This window comes from Paroedura picta, unplaced genomic scaffold, assembly GCF_049243985.1.
Source record: "Paroedura picta isolate Pp20150507F unplaced genomic scaffold, Ppicta_v3.0 Ppicta_v3_sca22, whole genome shotgun sequence".
Taxonomy (NCBI): Eukaryota; Metazoa; Chordata; class Lepidosauria; order Squamata; family Gekkonidae; genus Paroedura; species Paroedura picta.
Genome location: NW_027518619.1, coordinates 3,462,547 through 3,479,312, shown reverse-complemented (window position 1 = coordinate 3,479,312; position 16,766 = coordinate 3,462,547). Strand labels below are relative to the sequence as shown.

Genomic DNA, 16,766 nt, shown 5'->3' with positions numbered 1-16,766 from the left:
CTGTGGTGATGAGGGAGACACAGTTATGCATCAGTCCAAACAGCATAAGACGAACACGCTCAAAACAATGAGAAGGAAGCCGGTTCCACCTTCACCAACACTGATGTTCTCTTCAGTGTACAAAGAAGCACATCACCAATGTCTCTCATGACAGTATAATGAATTATATCATCTCACTAAAACTATATATATATAAACCCAAATAGCTGGTTGCAGCATTAATGTCTTAATAACAACAGTTACTAAAAAAACTATCCATATCTGCAAAGCTATTTTCGCCTAGTTTTTACCATAAATACAAATTTTCGATAACAAGATGAAGTAAACTAAAAACTACTTCCATTACTCTGCATTTTCTCAAAGTCTAAAAATTGGTAGAGTATGTGACAGGTCCATCTCATTTTTCTTAATGATGTTTTTATTATTCTTTCACCCAATTAAAACAGAAATGGATATTGCATCTTCTGACTGTATAATTGTTATTGTAATCTGTTTTCGATCACTGCTTGGGAAATTGGTCCAAAACAACATAAACTATCCACAGCCTCAAAATACAAGTCATTTTCTTTTACTACGACACTTAAGGAAACATCTATCATGCTGCTCTGCAAGCATGTGAGTATTATGGCAAAAAAGTTATTTGTAAGTTAGAAAAAGACATTATGAAAGGCACCTTTTACTGCAAAGTAACACATAACTCATAACAGAGAATTTTATTCCTTAATAGCCAATAAAATACAAAATATCAAATCTAAGAAATATGCATATCCAGCTCGAACATAAATAATGCAAATGAACAATCTAAAATATGAGCATATTTCTTTAAAAATATATAGGTTATTCAAAGGGCACAGATCATTTTTAGTATAACTCCATCAGCACTATTTATCTTTGTAAAAAAAAAATCCTAAACATTACATCATCGCAGCTCTGAACACAATAGGTTAGATCCAAAGCCATCCTCCACTAGCAGAAGAGTGAGGGATAATTTTATACCAACCCCCCTCCCCCCGGCCAACTGCAGATCCCCATGCCAACCCCCAATATGCTCATGAGGGTTCTCCAGCCCTTGGAGCAGCATTCTAGTGAGCAGAGTGAGCTGTGCCATCCAACCTATTGGTGTTTCAGTTTGAATGGCCATGAATATACACCAGTAAGTCTCTCATTAATAGCTGCTGGATAAGTGTTGTTCAGATCAAGAGAATTGCTATGGGCCATAGCCACTGTTTTTCTGGCCTACATTATGATGCCAATGGAAGCGATTGCCCAACAAAAGTTGGGACAGCTCACTAGTGTGAACTAGTCAAAAATTACAGGATATAGAGTTCTCTTGTACATTCTCTAACAAAAATAATCTTTTGTTCATATACAAAGGGAATCAAATCATATACACTATAATCTTATTACTCTTAGATGTTAAAATGGGTACCCTTGACCACAGCTTCAGTAACACTTAATGAAAGGCCTGAACTGTGTTAAGAAAAAAAACACAATCCATCTGTGGGCAACAATATTCCTATCACTACTGCACATATACAGAATTATTAATTTCTCACAGTACAGCATGGTATAAATCTCAGAACATGAAACCTTGCCTGATCCCACCTTCACAGAGGCAGAACAATCCTACCTACATTAAATACCGCTAATCTTCACTTCACACAATAAAACCACAAATCCTTTCCTGCATTGTTTGAGATGAACCTTATAACATGCAAGATGACTAAATATATCTGCTTCATTCACCACATGAACACTCTGCAAGAAGCCATAACTTATTTCTGCAGCAAATGTGTCATTTTTTAAAAAGACACACACATAAAACATGTGGAGATGCCTAGCACTTTACAGGTTAACTGTGAAAACATTCTGTAAACAGTAATTTCTATAATGAAACAACGTTAAAATGCTGAGGTCTTTGCTTGTCGATTTTCACAGATTTTTCACTGAAGTTTTCACACTGCCATAAGACTCAGAGGTAAAGGAGAACCTCTAGTTTTTTCAGTCTTATTCCCATACTAAATACTTTTTAAAAATTGCAGCTTTATTTACAAAATAGTTTTATTTGGTACACAGATAGGCCTATTATGCACGGAGTGGAAGGTCCGCATTCGGGATGGAATGGCGGTGGCTAAAATCACCAATTATGCACGCTGCAGGCAGCAACCGAGCGCAGAGTCAATGTATGCCACCGAAAAAGCTGGGCTACCAGGGCACAACCAGAAGTGGCTCCAGATTGGCTGTGTGCATGATTGGCTGCTCTGGGTTTTGCCGCCGTTGCGTTCCATCCCGTGCGTAAGCGGTATGCTTCGCTTTTTCCTCCTCCGCGTTCTTCATGCCGCCGTTTCAGCAGCAGTGCATAATAGGCCATAGAGATGACCTCTTACTATTGGGCTGACTTGATGAGAAACTCACATTGGCTTGTGGCATTTACAGACACACACACACACACACACAAACAGTGACAGTAACAAAAAGGTAGGGCAATCCAATGCAGGTCAGATACATCTAAATATTATTGAACTCTAAATAATTAAGCACATTGTTGAGTATTTAATGGCCCTGATTTCAATGAAGTTAGGCACGCTTCAGTTGCTCTAGAATATGTGCAGAGCTCCAACCTGCTTTATGATTCTCAGTTTTTCCAGAAATCATCTTGGAAGGAAAATAGCGTGAAAAAAATAGTTTTAACATGTCTGAATGAATCAGATTATACAAAGGCTCAAATTAGCCCTCATTTGTTAATCTCAGCAAATATTTTTTTTAAGAAACTTATCTAATAGATAATTACAACAAGAAAGGGCAGTGTTTTACATGTTATAGTAATTATGGGAAACACCATGCAACTCTGAGCCAGCCAACCTTTCTAGATACCTCTATGCTTCATACATTTACTGCAGAGCACACCAGCGCAACATGATAGTCTTCCACAACAATTGTAGCATGAAACACTGCCTTAAGTCAGATGTGAGAGGAACTGGAGTAAGATGTTTGGAATACACAGCAAGACATCCTCACATTTATTCAGGATTGCCATGTTTTCCACAGTTACCACTGCAGTGGTTCCAAAATTAAAAGAATATTGTAAGAATTGATAATAGTAAGGTGATTCACCTCATACAAGGCCTCCAAGAAATAGTTACTGTGAATACTTGGAAAAAATGTCAGAGTAGAAGATGTCGCTGTGGATCTTCTTTTTTCAGCCCCCAAATCAATTGCAACTCATTCTTACAGAGACACAAGATAAATGTTTAGCTCTCTGTGATGAGCGCTTAGCTTAAATATGGTGGGAAAGTTCAGCATGGCAAGAGATAATTAAGTATACTTCTCTGAAATCATCAGCTCCTCAAATGTTTGTCAGTTGTGGCTTTAGCTCTTAAAACAGTTTCACATAGAATGCCTTGATACAAAAGTGCATCTGTTTCCGTAGAGTTTATACAGTAGGAACCAATTAACATAAGATTGATTCATCATTTATCCTCGAAAAAGAGTTATATTTTAAGTTCGGAGCTACTATTTGCTGTTGCCGAGAAAGTACTTTCCCTTTTAGACAGCATTATCAATTCTTTCTCTATCACTCTCACACACCCACACAGAGACGCTGCATCTACTAAACACTGCCTTGAGTTGTAAAACACCTTCAGGAAGTCAATCAGTATCTTGGTGCTGCTCAAAGATATGTCTCTAAACTTGAAATGCTATTAACTAATGCCAAATACAGAAAATAAACCCCTATCTTCTGAGAAGCTACAGGATTAAACTGCCTGGTGTCTTGAAGTACTATGCCCCCCCCCCCATTTTAAATTCAAAATTATTGCCAAAGACAACACTGGGATATGAGAAAATGCACTGTTCCAGTAATGAAACATTATTGCAAGTTCTTGCATTCATGTTAAAGAGATGCAACATTTAAAAACAAAAGCAAGGCCTCATTCTCCATATACCAACTTTTTCTCCATCTGGAATGCTTTGGAGGAAAAAAACCTGTAGATTAGTTCAGAATTTTATCACCATACATTCTACAGTGGCCCTTTTCCTGTCACTGAAGTCCTATGTTCACACATACAGAACTGTCAAACTTTGCAATATTTCTTTTTCCTCCAGCACCTAAAGTCATTAATGATGAAATTGAAATTAGTATCTACAGTAATCATGCACGGCTATTAGGATGTCTTCCACTGTTACTGGAATGGATCGTTGCATTATATTTCCTTTATGGTATGGACAGAAAGGTGACATTTATTATAAGCACCTAATAAACTACTGTGTTTTTTAAATTCTCTGAAATACATAGTTTGCTTAAGAGCATAGATCTCTTTTGTGCACTCCTCACAGCATTAATTCCTTCATTGTGTGCAATTTACTTGGGAAGAAGCCCCATTGATTTCAGAGAATCTAGCTTTCAAGTGTAAGGATTAGTCTGCACGCGCAAAAGGTATAGTGAGAAAAGCAGGAACTGCTACATTCACCAATCCAATACATTGTATTTGGACATGAATCCAAATTGTATTTTTATAGACACCATTTCCGAATATACAAACTTAGGGCTTTGTTCCGACGGGATATGAAAAATGTCATATATGAATGGCCAGTGCATTAAACAGGACATTTCAGTTAGCAGAACAGCAAGCGTGACTTTGTGGCTTGAACTAAATACCAACATCAATGCTTGCTTAGGCCTTACAAGCGTAAGATATCCCTCTAACACAACAGACTGCAAAAGTAGTACTGCAAGAACAGCTAGATTTGAGCCCAGTAGCACCATAAAGACCAACAAGGGTAGAGAGCTTATAGCCTGAAAATTTGTTGTCTTTCAAGCCAAGCTATTCTACCACAAACCAACTCGGCTATCCTCGGCTACTTGTCAACTTTTGCAAGAAAAGCCATCAATTGAAAGCAAATTGTGTTAACGGTTGTTACAAACAACATTCAATCAGCACCTCCTGTTTGCCTTTGATATACCCTACTGAATGCACCAAACAGAAGTAATGTTTTAGAAATATGTTAATAATAATAACGGGCAACAACATCCTCTCTTAGACCCTGCTCTGCCTACTACCAGTATGATTCAAGTGTTAACAGTGATATGCTAGGCCTTAAAGCAAAGCCTGTGATCCGACTCGGACGTAGCTAGTACTGAATTCAATGGGGCTCACTTCTGGGCAAACATGCGTATGACATGATTCTATACCCGACACCTTTTGCCAGACATTTAAAACTCAATTGACATTTGTCTGACATTTATACAATATACCTAGTTTGTGGGAAGGGGGATTGTTGATATAGTTCATTAAAGAATATGTACCAAAAAGTTGGTTTTCTAGTCCAACAGTAAAGTAAAACGGCATAAAATAGGTTTCTGTATATATACAGACCCCAGCAATCCTTCAATCAAACTCAAATATGCAGAATCTAGTAATATTAGGTGTATAGCTGAATCAGAAACAAGACCCTATAGGAAATGATTGGGCAAATGAAATATGACATGGTCTCCAACAGCCTGTGCCAGATTTGGGGATTGACCTGTGGAATTCACTTTACAGTTTAGAATGCATAAAAGGGCAAAAGGCAATTTGTTTGAAAATAACCTCCCCCAATTTCAACAGAGCCTGCTCCCACCAAGTAGTAAGATAAGGATCACAGCCTTAGATTATAAAACTGAACTGTGCTTGAATTCCTCAGATTCACGTTTTTCCATCTCTAAGAATTAACATAATGGTACGTGAAGCGCCATGATCACGGATACATTTTAATCAGGATTTTTACAAATTCCAGCTTTCTGGTCATTAATCACCCTTTTTCCAAGTCCTTATGGAGCGCATTACTAACTGAGGGAGGACGCCAATTCTGGTAAGTGAATGTTACCCAGCAGGGATATAAAGCTGTCAACACCACAGAACTCTTGCTTGCTCTAACCTCTCTCTCAGGCATCATATGCGTTTTAAAGAGATACTCGCCTTTTTCTCCAATAGACTTTCTATAAAAGCTGCCACTCATGAATATCGCAGCACTTCTGTTTTATTACATACACGTTTAAAACAGACCACTTAGATAACAACAGGTTTGTCCTGAGAAACTGCTGGAACACGCAAGGCAAAAAAACTTAACCCTCACAAGGGCAGCTTAACTGGCGTGTAAACAAGCACAAAATTGGAAAATCCCAAGGGGACAGAACTACTAGGCCACATGATCCATCTTAAACAAAAGTTTACATTTTCTACTGAAATCCAGAAAAGATTTTAACTCTAGAACACCCAATATACCAAAAGAATATCTTTCTGTAAATTGTTTTACAATACTTTTTTTTAAAAAAAGCATCTTGCAACAACATAGCCTTGAATTTTTCCCCTTGCTTAAAAAGTATCAGCGATGATAAGTACATACTGATATTTTAATTACTACTTTCTTAAAGGAAAGCTTAAGAATATATTCTAATCAAATACTGAGCATTAAAACTGAAAGTATTGGGAACCAATATTTTTAAAAGAAACATGTAAGAACTAAAGCTTTAGAGCCACCATATTTTAAAAGCTATTTAGAATCAAGTAACGTCTCTTTCAGACACACTATGTGAGAAAATTGTAGGCAGTCCTTTCAATATAGTTGCTATTTGTAAAACAATCCTTTACTGTAGTTAGAAAGCATACTGCTATTGCATTTTACAGGCCAGAGATTTGCGCATGTCACAACAGTTTCCTTTTGGGATGGATTTTCTCCTTTAATCTAATTAGATATCACTGTTCTAGTTACAAAAGGACAGAATTTTGTACCATTTCAAATTTGTCTTTGGAAATCACATACGCTTTCAATAAAAACACGTGTCATGATCTGAAGATAATACAAATGGCAAATAATTTGTTTATCAAAGTCTTTAGAAGGACAGTGGCCAAAAGCCTCTCACAGCTAATGTAATTATCCTAAAGGCTCTTCTAAAATAAAATAAATACAAAATAATGACATCTTTGCCTGAATAAAGCAATGTATTTTGCTACTACTTAACCAAACAGTGAGTATTGCTGATCTGAAAATAAGCTATGCCCTTTTTTCCGCCTCTCCTTCATACATCATGAACAGAAGCCAACAAACAAGAATCTGCCAACAAAACAAGGTTTGAAAAACCCTGCAGTATGACTTTGTTATTTGAATCAGTAATAGTAAATGAAAAGGTAACACTCTTATAACATGGCCTTGAGGAACTAAGGTTTTCACATACAGCTGAATTAAACTGGCCATTCTATTCCTCAGCTGATTCAATCTTTGCCACTGATACAATCAAAAGCCCTTAGGAACTTCTTATACAAAAGCACACTTGCAATTAGAACGCTTGTGTAAGCCAAAGTTTTAGGATAAGCCTTCTGCAATTAAGTGTGCATTTAGCAAATTATTAGAGGACATTAAGATACATTTACAATCTTTTCCGAAAGGTAAAGGAGCTGAAACATTTCGAAACAATTCTGATCCGCTCTAAGATTAATTGTCGAGCATTCACAATCAATTGCAAACTTTTTAATTTAGTGCCCTTCTATGACAGTTATTATTTTCTAATATGAAGATTGAAGTGTTTAACTTCAAATTTTCTTTTTCCTTTTGTCCATAAGTGTACAACGGTAAGAGTTACCGAGGAAAAGATATGCATTCACAATTAAAGCTCTATGTTAAATATTCTTACCTAAAGCAATCTCAGAACACGGGGTGGGAGGGGGGTGTTCAGCTGCATGCTCTTGCCAATCTTCAGTAATTGCTAACTTGTCTAAGCAAAATGTGTTTAGCACTGTACTGTTAAAAACTAATGCAATGGCACTTTGCCACACTGTTCCACTTGCTCAAAAATCTACCTAAGGTATATTTTTGCTTCAGTGTTATGCAATAAGAATTCTGTTCATCAGTACGGGTGAGTTTGCTGCATGTTTTCAAAAACGGCCTACTTGCTAGTTTTGTTCTTTTTCTTTACCCCATTACAGCATTCAAGCAGTTTAAACACACTCTGAGGGAAAGGCTCTTCATGTGACAAAATAAATCAAGGTCTTTACGCGCCTTTGGTTCTGGGATGTTAAGAAAATCTTCTACTGAAGGCAATGGAAGTAAAACCACACCCGAGGACACAAAGCTCAAGAGTGCCAAGGAAGCAAGATAAAATAGTTATAACCTCCGTGAAGCAACTATTAGTACAAAAAAAAGTAATCCACTGTCACTACCGTTAAAAAGCAGCATGGTCTTTGGCTTCTTAAGGAGATACCTCTATAGCCATAATCTGCTGTATATATTTTCTTGAAGGTATTGTGCACAAATTACGACAAAACTTACAGTAAGCATGCTGGAGATCACCGTCCCTAAAAATTCATTTCTAATACCAAAATTTCAAGTATACACAGTAGCAGCAGCGAAGTTTCCCCTTTTTTGTCACAATGACTGATAGAACTACAGAGGAAAATGTTATTCCAGTTTTAAGACCATTCGTTTTGATAGGCTGAGAGTGGAACAATTTTGTACAGGATTGCACTATACAGCTCTACTGAAACACAGCGAACTTCAGGCTATTATAAAAACAAAAGATTTCAAATTAGCTGCCTTAAGTTTATATAAGGCACCTAGCAAAGATTTAAAATTCTAGGATAAGAATTAGGAGCCCTTTTAAAATACTAACTGCTTTATCACTTGGTCAGACACAGCCTTATTTAGAACGCATCGGAGACATGAAAACCCACAAAGTATTTGTTTTAAAAAACCTCCCAAGCCTTCTTGTTCACCTTTCTAAGAAAGAGGCAAATAAACGAGCAAATAAAAGCTTGCCAGGCCAGGCAAAGTGTGAAGTCAGCCAGCTAATACCTCTATATAGAATGGCAAAACGCCCAAAGGATGCCAGCCCTCTGTGTAAGCTGTTTTCCTATCATGAGACTGTTTAGTTACTGATGAGAGGCCAACCAGGCATCAAAAGGCTACCTTGGATTTTCTTCCTGTAATCCTACACCAAGACACTCAAGCTTCACTAAGCTGAACCCTGACACCCTGTGCCATGAGACCTCCACTGCCAGTCTGCCATGTATACACTAGTTAGACTAGGTTTGTTACCTCCCAGTGATTTGGTGACAGAGCCGTTGGGCCTCCCTCGGGCTCCCACTGGGCTGCCATTCTGTTCCAGCCTGGCCACCTTCACCGGGGGAGGACCTTTGACTTCAGGGCTGCCACTCCCTCTGTCCGGGCTCTCCCTCAGACAGGGACTCTCACTTCTCCGGTCCATACTACTTGGAGTTGGAGACAGCGTTCCCAGAGGAAGATCACAATAAAACGAGCAAGGACCTAAGGAGAGAAAGACGGAGAGAGAGGGAGAGAGGAAAACAAAATAGCATCACTTCTGAAACATCCAAACAAACCATTCCGAGCACCTCTACCTTTGTTCTTAGCAGGAATCACTGTGATCCACATCACATAAGAGAGCCCTCCAGAACAGCTTGGCTATTCCACCTGACTTAGTAGGCTGCCTATGATGCCCGGAGAGCCAGCAGCCAGCACAGAAAGCTTCGCTGAAGTTGATCGTTCATTGAGCTTCAGCTTTATAAGCCGAGCTATTACCGGAGCTCTTTATGCGCCTGGGCTTTCCGTCTTTGGGATAGAGAGGACGATTTAGAAAAGCCAGGGACTCAAGCAAACAAATCTATTGAGCAGCAAGCAGACAGCACTCAAGTGGCTAATGCATCTCAGATGGCACGTGAATAAAAACAGGGTTCCAGGCATGCACCTAGTCATGCATTTTAAAAGCGGCTCTGGGCTGCACGAGCTATGCCGGAACCGCAGGCCAAACTCACGCGCCAGCGAAGCCCATTTCAAGTGGCCACCCCAATTCCCAAGACTTAAAAAAGAAAGTAAATTCTCCCCAAAGCAACAGAAGTCAGCCAGCTCTGGAAACTGAACCGCTTCAAGACTCATCTTGAATGAGTTATTTGCCCCCCCCAAAAAAAAAACAGAAATCAAGTTCAGCTTAGCTCTGAAAACTTTCTCCTCCGCTCCTCCCAGCAGGACTTGCAAGTCTAGTGCCAGGACTGATAGATCGGTTCAATATTTCCAGCCGAAACACTCTCTCTAGCAGCTTGCGTTTGCAAGCTTGACTACACAATATCGCAAAGCAAAAAGAGAGAGAGAGGAAATAGGGCTGGAGAGGTTTAGGAAACGAGCCACACAGAAACAGATAATAGGAATTAATATGTAAAAGAATAATACTCCAACCAGACGCCCCTCAGATCCAATTATTATCTAGTTACCAGTCAACCTCTCTTTCCCACCCCTCCATTTTAGCTTCCTGACAGAAATCTTTGGAGAGCATCACCCTCGATTTCCATGGGCTCTCCTGGAGTACTTACTGCTTATAGTCTGTCCGTAACTTGGCTGAGCAGGGCTCTGTCCATGGATCAAAAGTAGAGAATCCAGGGTGGAAAGTTTTCTTGGTTCCTTCTTGAACCTTCCGATTTCTTCCTTGTCTTATTTTGTCTCCCCACCCCTCCCCCTTCTCTCCCAGTTCCTCCAAGTTTTGTGTTTTATTTTTTTTTGGGGGGTGGGGTTTTTAAAACGTCCTCTGGTTCAGGACGCCTCTCTCTGTCTCTCTTCTTGTTCCACAGCTCTCTTGAAAGTTGAGGGGGGGGAAAGCTTTTCCAAAAAAGGGCACCCGAGGTGGTGGAATGGGGGGGGAGGGATTGGGGGGGGAGAAAGGAGGAGGGGGCGAGAGGGGGAAAGGGGGGCTAGGGTTTCTCCCACCTTCCGCAAAAAAAGGGGGGGAAAGGACTCGAGAGAGGGGAGGGGGGAGAAGAAAAGGGGGTGGAGAGGCTGCCTCTAAAGGGGGCCGCTATCCGGAGCCCGGCGAAAGAAGCGGCAGCCGCAAGAGCCGGGCAGCAGCAGCAGCTGCTCCGCCGCCCGCCCGAGAGCCCAGCAGCGCCCGATGTGTCACTTCCAGTCCCTCCGCCTGCCAGGAGGCAGCAGCGGCAGCAGCAGCGCGGGATTCGCCAGAGAGGAGACAAATGGTTATTAGTTGCGTTGAGTCATCAGGCAAAGTGAGTCCTTTTCTGGGGTTGTCCTTCCTTCCTTCCTTCCCTCCCTGGCTGGCTTGGGGGGGATCTTTGTTGTTGCCGGTGGGTGGCGAGGATCTCCCCCCACCCACCCCACCCCTTTCTCCTCCCGGCTCCCGGAATCCAAGAGCACGACCGCTCCCTCCCCCCTCCTCCCCGGATCACACCCCCCCTCCCGCCCCCGACGCGGTATCCTCCGCTCCAGGGAGGGCAGGCGCCTCAGTGGCAATGGGGCTTTGGGGCAGCAGGGGGGGGCAGAGGGGGGCCGGCCCAATTGCTCCTGCTGCTGCTGGTGGTGCTCCAGCCGCCAGGCTCGGGAGGGAAGGAAGGAAGGAAGAGGCGCCCCACCACCCCGCAAGCGCAATCGATAGCTGGTCGATCGAGGGACCCGCGGCGGCTCAGCAGCGCGTCCAGACGATCAGGAAGCAAAGTTTGCAGCCAGGGGGAGGGGGAGGGAAGGAGAGGGGTTGGGAATGGGGGGCGGCGCACGCAGGCTCGGCTCTTCCCCCTCCCCGCGCGGGTAGCCCGCGGCGGCCGCCTCAAAACAAACGCACATGGCCCTGCCCCTCCCTTCTCCGAGGGGGCGGGGCGAGCGGCCCGCAGAGAGGCAGGCAGGCCCCGCCCCCACCGACCTTGAGGGAGGCGGGGCTTTCCCCCTCAGGCGCCTAACGGTCCGCGTGACACCCCTCTGAAAACCGCGGGGGGGGGGGCGTTCTAGGATTGGGGGCCACTGTGGTGTGACGGGAGGAGTACGAGGGAACCGGCGTCGCCTCGCCCTTGTCGGGGGAGGGCAAAAAACAGCGGCGCGGCGGGCGGGAGTCGAAGCCGAAGTTGGGGCCGCCGTCCGCCGCTCCAAGCAACGGCCGCCAACGCCTCTGCCCCGCGCGCAACTTCGGGGGAGCGAAGCCCTCGCGCCCGGCCAGCGTTTGTGGTGGAGCGAGGAGGGATCCCGCCTCCCCGGAGCGCGCGGCATGCGGCGGCTCCCGCCTCGCGCGCCTGTCACTCAAGCGCGCCCTCGCGGCGACTCCTCGGGGAGGGGGAAAAAAAACAAGCTGCGCGTGCGCGCTTGCGAACGGAGGCGGCGGGCACAGTGGCCCGGACCCTTAGGAGCGTGAGCGTGTTTTGTTTTTTGACGGTGGCGCCGGAGGGTCAAAAACAAACACCTTGGTACCGTGGGGTGAGAGACACGTCTGTCTGCGTGTGGGATTTTTTTTTTTTTAATTATGACTAACGCTGCCTAAAGTCTGCTTTACGCTCACCCATATGCACGCTACCCAAGGAGAGGGGCCGAGCTCTCCACATTCCGCACACGTTGGACTTCAGAAGTAGGTTGTCCTGCGATTTCACAGGGGGGAAACCCCGCTGCAGCGCGCACGGCAATTGCATTCTCCAGCGTGTGTGGGACGGGATAACCCCCTTTTTCCCCTGCAAAACCTAGGCCGTTGGGAGGCTCTCCCCGGCTCTCTTGAGCGATGCAGATCGACCATTAGGGCGAAGTCACAGGCGCACGGGAAAGGAGCTGCCCACAATGCCGCTTGAGCGGTCTCCCAGGCGCCGCTGCACTCCGACTTTGTGCTCCGGCGACCTTCCCGAGCCAGATCTCCCCCTCCTAGGGAAAGGCAGCGCAGGCTTCTCGGAGGAGGAATGGTGGGAGCGAGTTGGAAGCGCTGACCGAAAAAGAGGGCTGCAAGCAAAGGACCAAGCCGCCCCCGCTTTCTCCGGCCCCGATTCCCGCAGCTGGCTCGCCTGGCCGGGGGCGATGGCGCCGCTCCCTGCCGTGCTCGGGAGCCAGATCCCCTTCCTCTCACCAGCGCGCACGGCTCCGCACCCTCCTCTCCCATGCCACCGGCGCCCTCCTGCCCCCGCACGCTCCTCCCTCCAGTTCGGGTCCCCTCTTCGCCGGGCCTACGCTGCGCACCAAAGGTTGGCGCGCAACTGGACGTGGGCGTGGGGGGCGCAAAAGCCCGACTCCGAGACCTTGGCGAGCCCTCCTCCGCGGCCCAGTCGGAGGGCCCACGGTGGCGTCGCGGGGCTCGGCCGCTGCGGGAGCCCTTCCACGCAACGTCTCTCCATTTGCCGGCTGCTGGCCCTCCGGCTCCTTGGCCGCGCTCGGCCCGCGGAGGGTGCAGACATCGAGCCGTGCCCGAGCGCTTCCAGGCGCCTCGCAGGGTGATCAAGGATCCGCGCTGCCTCCCCCCGACCCGCAGCAACGCTGGGGCACAAGGCCAGGACGAGCTGGCTGAGCCGTCCGTAACAGGGCGGCCCTTGCAGAACTGCGAGCTGAAGGCGCTTCCGAGCGCGGCCAAGGACGACGGCAGAGGCTGCGCACTGAGAGAAGGGGCTGAGGCCGGCGGCTCGAGGGCCGGGTGCTCCCTCCCCCCCCCCCCCGACCTTTCCCTTTTCCGACAGAGGTGACAGGCAGGTTCCCCGGCCGGGCCCTCCCCCTGGCCAGGATCGGCCTCCTTTCGCCGCCCAGCTCGGGCCCAGCCCCGGCCGATGTCCTAGAGCCGGAATCTTTTATAAGGATTGGGGGGGGGGGGGTGCTGCAAGATCCAACGGCTCCCCGGCTCACTTCGAATCGCGCCCCCGTTGCAATGTGGTCATCGAATTCGTTGGCGCCAGTTCCAAAATCCGGCGCGAGCCTGGCGCTTCGGCTGTCTCTTTGCAGCCCCGATCCGTCTAGCCAACGTCAGGTTTGGCGAAGGCCGTGGCTGTGCTCCCAGGAAGCCACGCGCCCGGGCCCCGATCCGGTCTGGGCGAGGAGAGGGAGTTCCATTCCGCCGCGCAAAACTCTCCCGTGCCCGATCAACACCTAGCTTTGATTTGCGGGGTGTGTGTGTGTGGGGGGGGGGGCTTTCATTGTGTTCTGATAAATTACCCTAAAACGCTCAACACCAGAGGCGAAATAAACGGCCGCGACCGCCAGTTCCTAAAACACACGCAGATCCTACTCGTGCGCGTTAAAGCCAGTTTCTGCTTCGAATTACGTGGGGTTTCCTTGGCTGATATTCCGCGCCCCTTCCCCGTTAGTTCAAAGTCAGTGGCAATTTATATATATACACACTCATAAAATCAAATTCTGGTTCATTACTCTTTTAAAAACTTATTTTTCAGCATTTCGAAATCGAAACTACTTTGGATGGTTGCGAAAAGCTAAGGCAAGGGTTTGGGGTTTTTTAGGGCGAATACACGGGCAGAGAGAGTTTTCTGTACATATGAAAATCCTTTTTAAAGATCCCGAGGGTGGGAATCCGGCTCGCCTTTGAAGCGGTTCCCTTTCGCGATCGGTGCGGCAGGCCGAGCCTCGGGGGAGATTCCGAAGGCGAGGGCAGGGCAGATGCCCGCTCGGGGAAAGAAAGCTGCCCCGGGCTACCTTCCGCAGCTTTCTGGGCCTCCTTTGGCCGTCGGGGCCTTGCAGAACGGCGACGGGTTCCCCCAGCAGCCACGACAGGGAGGCCGCCGGGCCCCTCCGGCCTTCGGGTTGGGACGCCGCAAAGGCGGACTTTCCTCCGGGTCGTCTGCCTGGGCTCCCACCCGTCGGGCCTGCCGGGCCGACCCAAGGAGAAGCACGCACAACGGGCAGGCTAGGCCGGCTCGGCGCCAAAGGAAGGAGAGGAACGCCGCGGTCCCGTGGAGGCTGCTCGGGCGCAAGGAACGGCGCCGCTGGCTGGGGCTCGGCCGTCGGGGCAGGGCGCCTCGCCGTCGAGGGCGCGCCAGGCGCAGCCACGTGAGCTTCCCTGGCGGGGTGCGGCGGGACAAAGGTGCCACCACCAACTGGCACCTGCTCAGAAGTGGGGGGAAGGCCTGGGGGCGGGTGCCCGGCGAGGCACGGGGGAAGAGCGGCAGGGCGGGCCAGAGTGCGGCCCCCGCGGAGGGCCTGGAGGCCAGTGTTTCAGCGCGCCCACCGCCTTCCCCTGGCGGCTTCCCGGGGCTCCAAGGAAAGGCCGACGGGCCATAGCATGGCCTGGGCCTAGAGCGCCTCCCCGGCGAGGGGTGGGGGGCTAGGTCGGCAGGCCCCTCGGGGACTGCGGCCCGAGGGTCTGGACCTGGCCTGGCGTTCGCCAGCACGTTTGGAAGGGGGAACCCGACGAGTGGGGAGCAGGACCCGCTGAGCCTCCGCCAGGCGTCGGGCCCTCTCTGGAGGCGCAGAGGAGGGCGCCAGAAGTGCCAGCGCTGGGCCTTGAGGCCGAGAAGAGAAGCGTGAGCTTGGCCGGCCCGGCGCCGCTCGGCCCTTCCTCCGTAGTCAGCTCCCGGGCCCGATCCTGCTTTCTCACGCAGCCCCGCCGGCCCCGAAGTTCAGGGCGGCGGGGAAGGGGAAGGCGCGCCGAGTTCGCTTCGCCTTCGCGCAGCGCCATCGCGCGGTCTAGCCGGGGGAGGCGCAAAGCGCCTGTGCGCCGGAGCCCGGCCGCGCGAGAGTCCCCGAGGCGATTTCGCTTTCGGGGGGAACCGAGCCGCTTCCTCCCCTTCTCCGTGGCGGCAAACTGCAGGCACATCTCTCTTCCGTCCTTTGGGCGGGGCTGGGGCCGCATCTGGGGTAACTTGTCAGCTCCGACCTGATCCACGTTGACTTCCGGATTGAAGACAGGCTCCGGCCAATGGGCCCGGATTGGGACCTTCCTGCCCCCTCCCCTCTGGAGACCAAGCCTGTAGGTGCTTGCTCTTGAGTAGAACTGGCTTGGTCTTCCAGGTGCCCCTGGACTTAGCCCTCCTCCTGCTGCTTCAGACCAACACAGCAACCCACCCGGATCCATTCTTGGTTGCCTTCATGGTCCACCCGCCCCTCTCACTTGGACTCCAGGTAGACTGACACAGCATTCTCACAATGAACCAGGAGACAAGCCTTCAAGAACTTTCTTCTCTTCAAGCCTCAAGTGAATCCAGCTCAGCAAGAGTTGTACTCCTCAGATAGGACAGCTAAGGCTTCTAAAGCCACGCTCTCTCGACTCCGGTGCTGTGTAGAAGTAATACTGTCCTACCTCGCAGAGCTGTGGTTGGCGGGCCTGTACAGGCGCCAAGTATTCGGACTAATAGTCTTCCATCCAAGACAGAGGCATGTTTAATCTGAAGTAGCAGCACATTTCGCTGGAGGAAACCATACGGGATGGACCCAAGGGAAAACTGAGCAAGCCAGCATCAGAAGGCAGGGAAAGCCACTACCTTTACTCACAGGAAGGTTGGATTCAAGCAGGTATCCCTGTTGCAGCAGAACAAATCTGGAGTCCAGGAGCACCTTTCACAAACGCTCACCGATTGAATAAAACTTTGTTGGTCTTAAAGGTGCTCCTGGACTCTAAATTTGTTGGCAGGAAAGTGCTCTTCAAGTTGTAGCCTCCCTCCGTTCAGTTTGGTGGAGGTGCCGGCTTTTCAATTTTTTAAAGGGGAAGAGAACTTTGAAAAATGAAACCCCAAAAGCTCAGCAGCTGCTGTTGAGGCTCTTTCGAACCCCGTCTCCCACAGCCAGTCATGCCCAGAGCAATAACGGCAGCTGGCACCCTTGAAACGGGTACAGTCTTCAAGGGACAGATTCAGGCTAACAGTTATCTATCCACCTAGCCAATACGCCCCATCCAGTCCTATCTGCACTCTACGCCACGCGGCTCTGCCACAAATATATAACTTTGGCTTGCCGTTCTGCCACCTCGGCCAGGCACTTTCAGCCTTGGGCACCAAGTTGGAGCCTTCAGGACCCCCCCCCCCCGCCCTCCATTCAGA

The 16,766-nt window shown here is 48.1% G+C and overlaps 1 protein-coding gene across 3 annotated transcripts in view; it reads right to left on the bottom strand.

Moving 5' to 3' along the window:
* Positions 1-11,125, bottom strand: part of LOC143828385 (DNA-binding protein SATB2) — a 179,914-nt gene extending 168,789 nt beyond the window's left edge. For 2 of the 3 annotated variants that reach the window (XM_077318779.1, XM_077318782.1), the window contains exons 1-2: positions 10,356-11,125; positions 9,070-9,297 (exon numbers count right to left, since the gene is read on the bottom strand). In XM_077318779.1, coding sequence (XP_077174894.1) covers positions 9,070-9,238 — 169 coding nt within the window. In that variant the 5' untranslated portion in view covers positions 9,239-9,297; positions 10,356-11,125. The remainder of the gene's footprint in view (positions 1-9,069; positions 9,298-10,355) is intronic. The other variant, XM_077318780.1, reaches the window with a different exon arrangement.
* Positions 11,126-16,766: the final 5,641 nt, after the last annotated feature.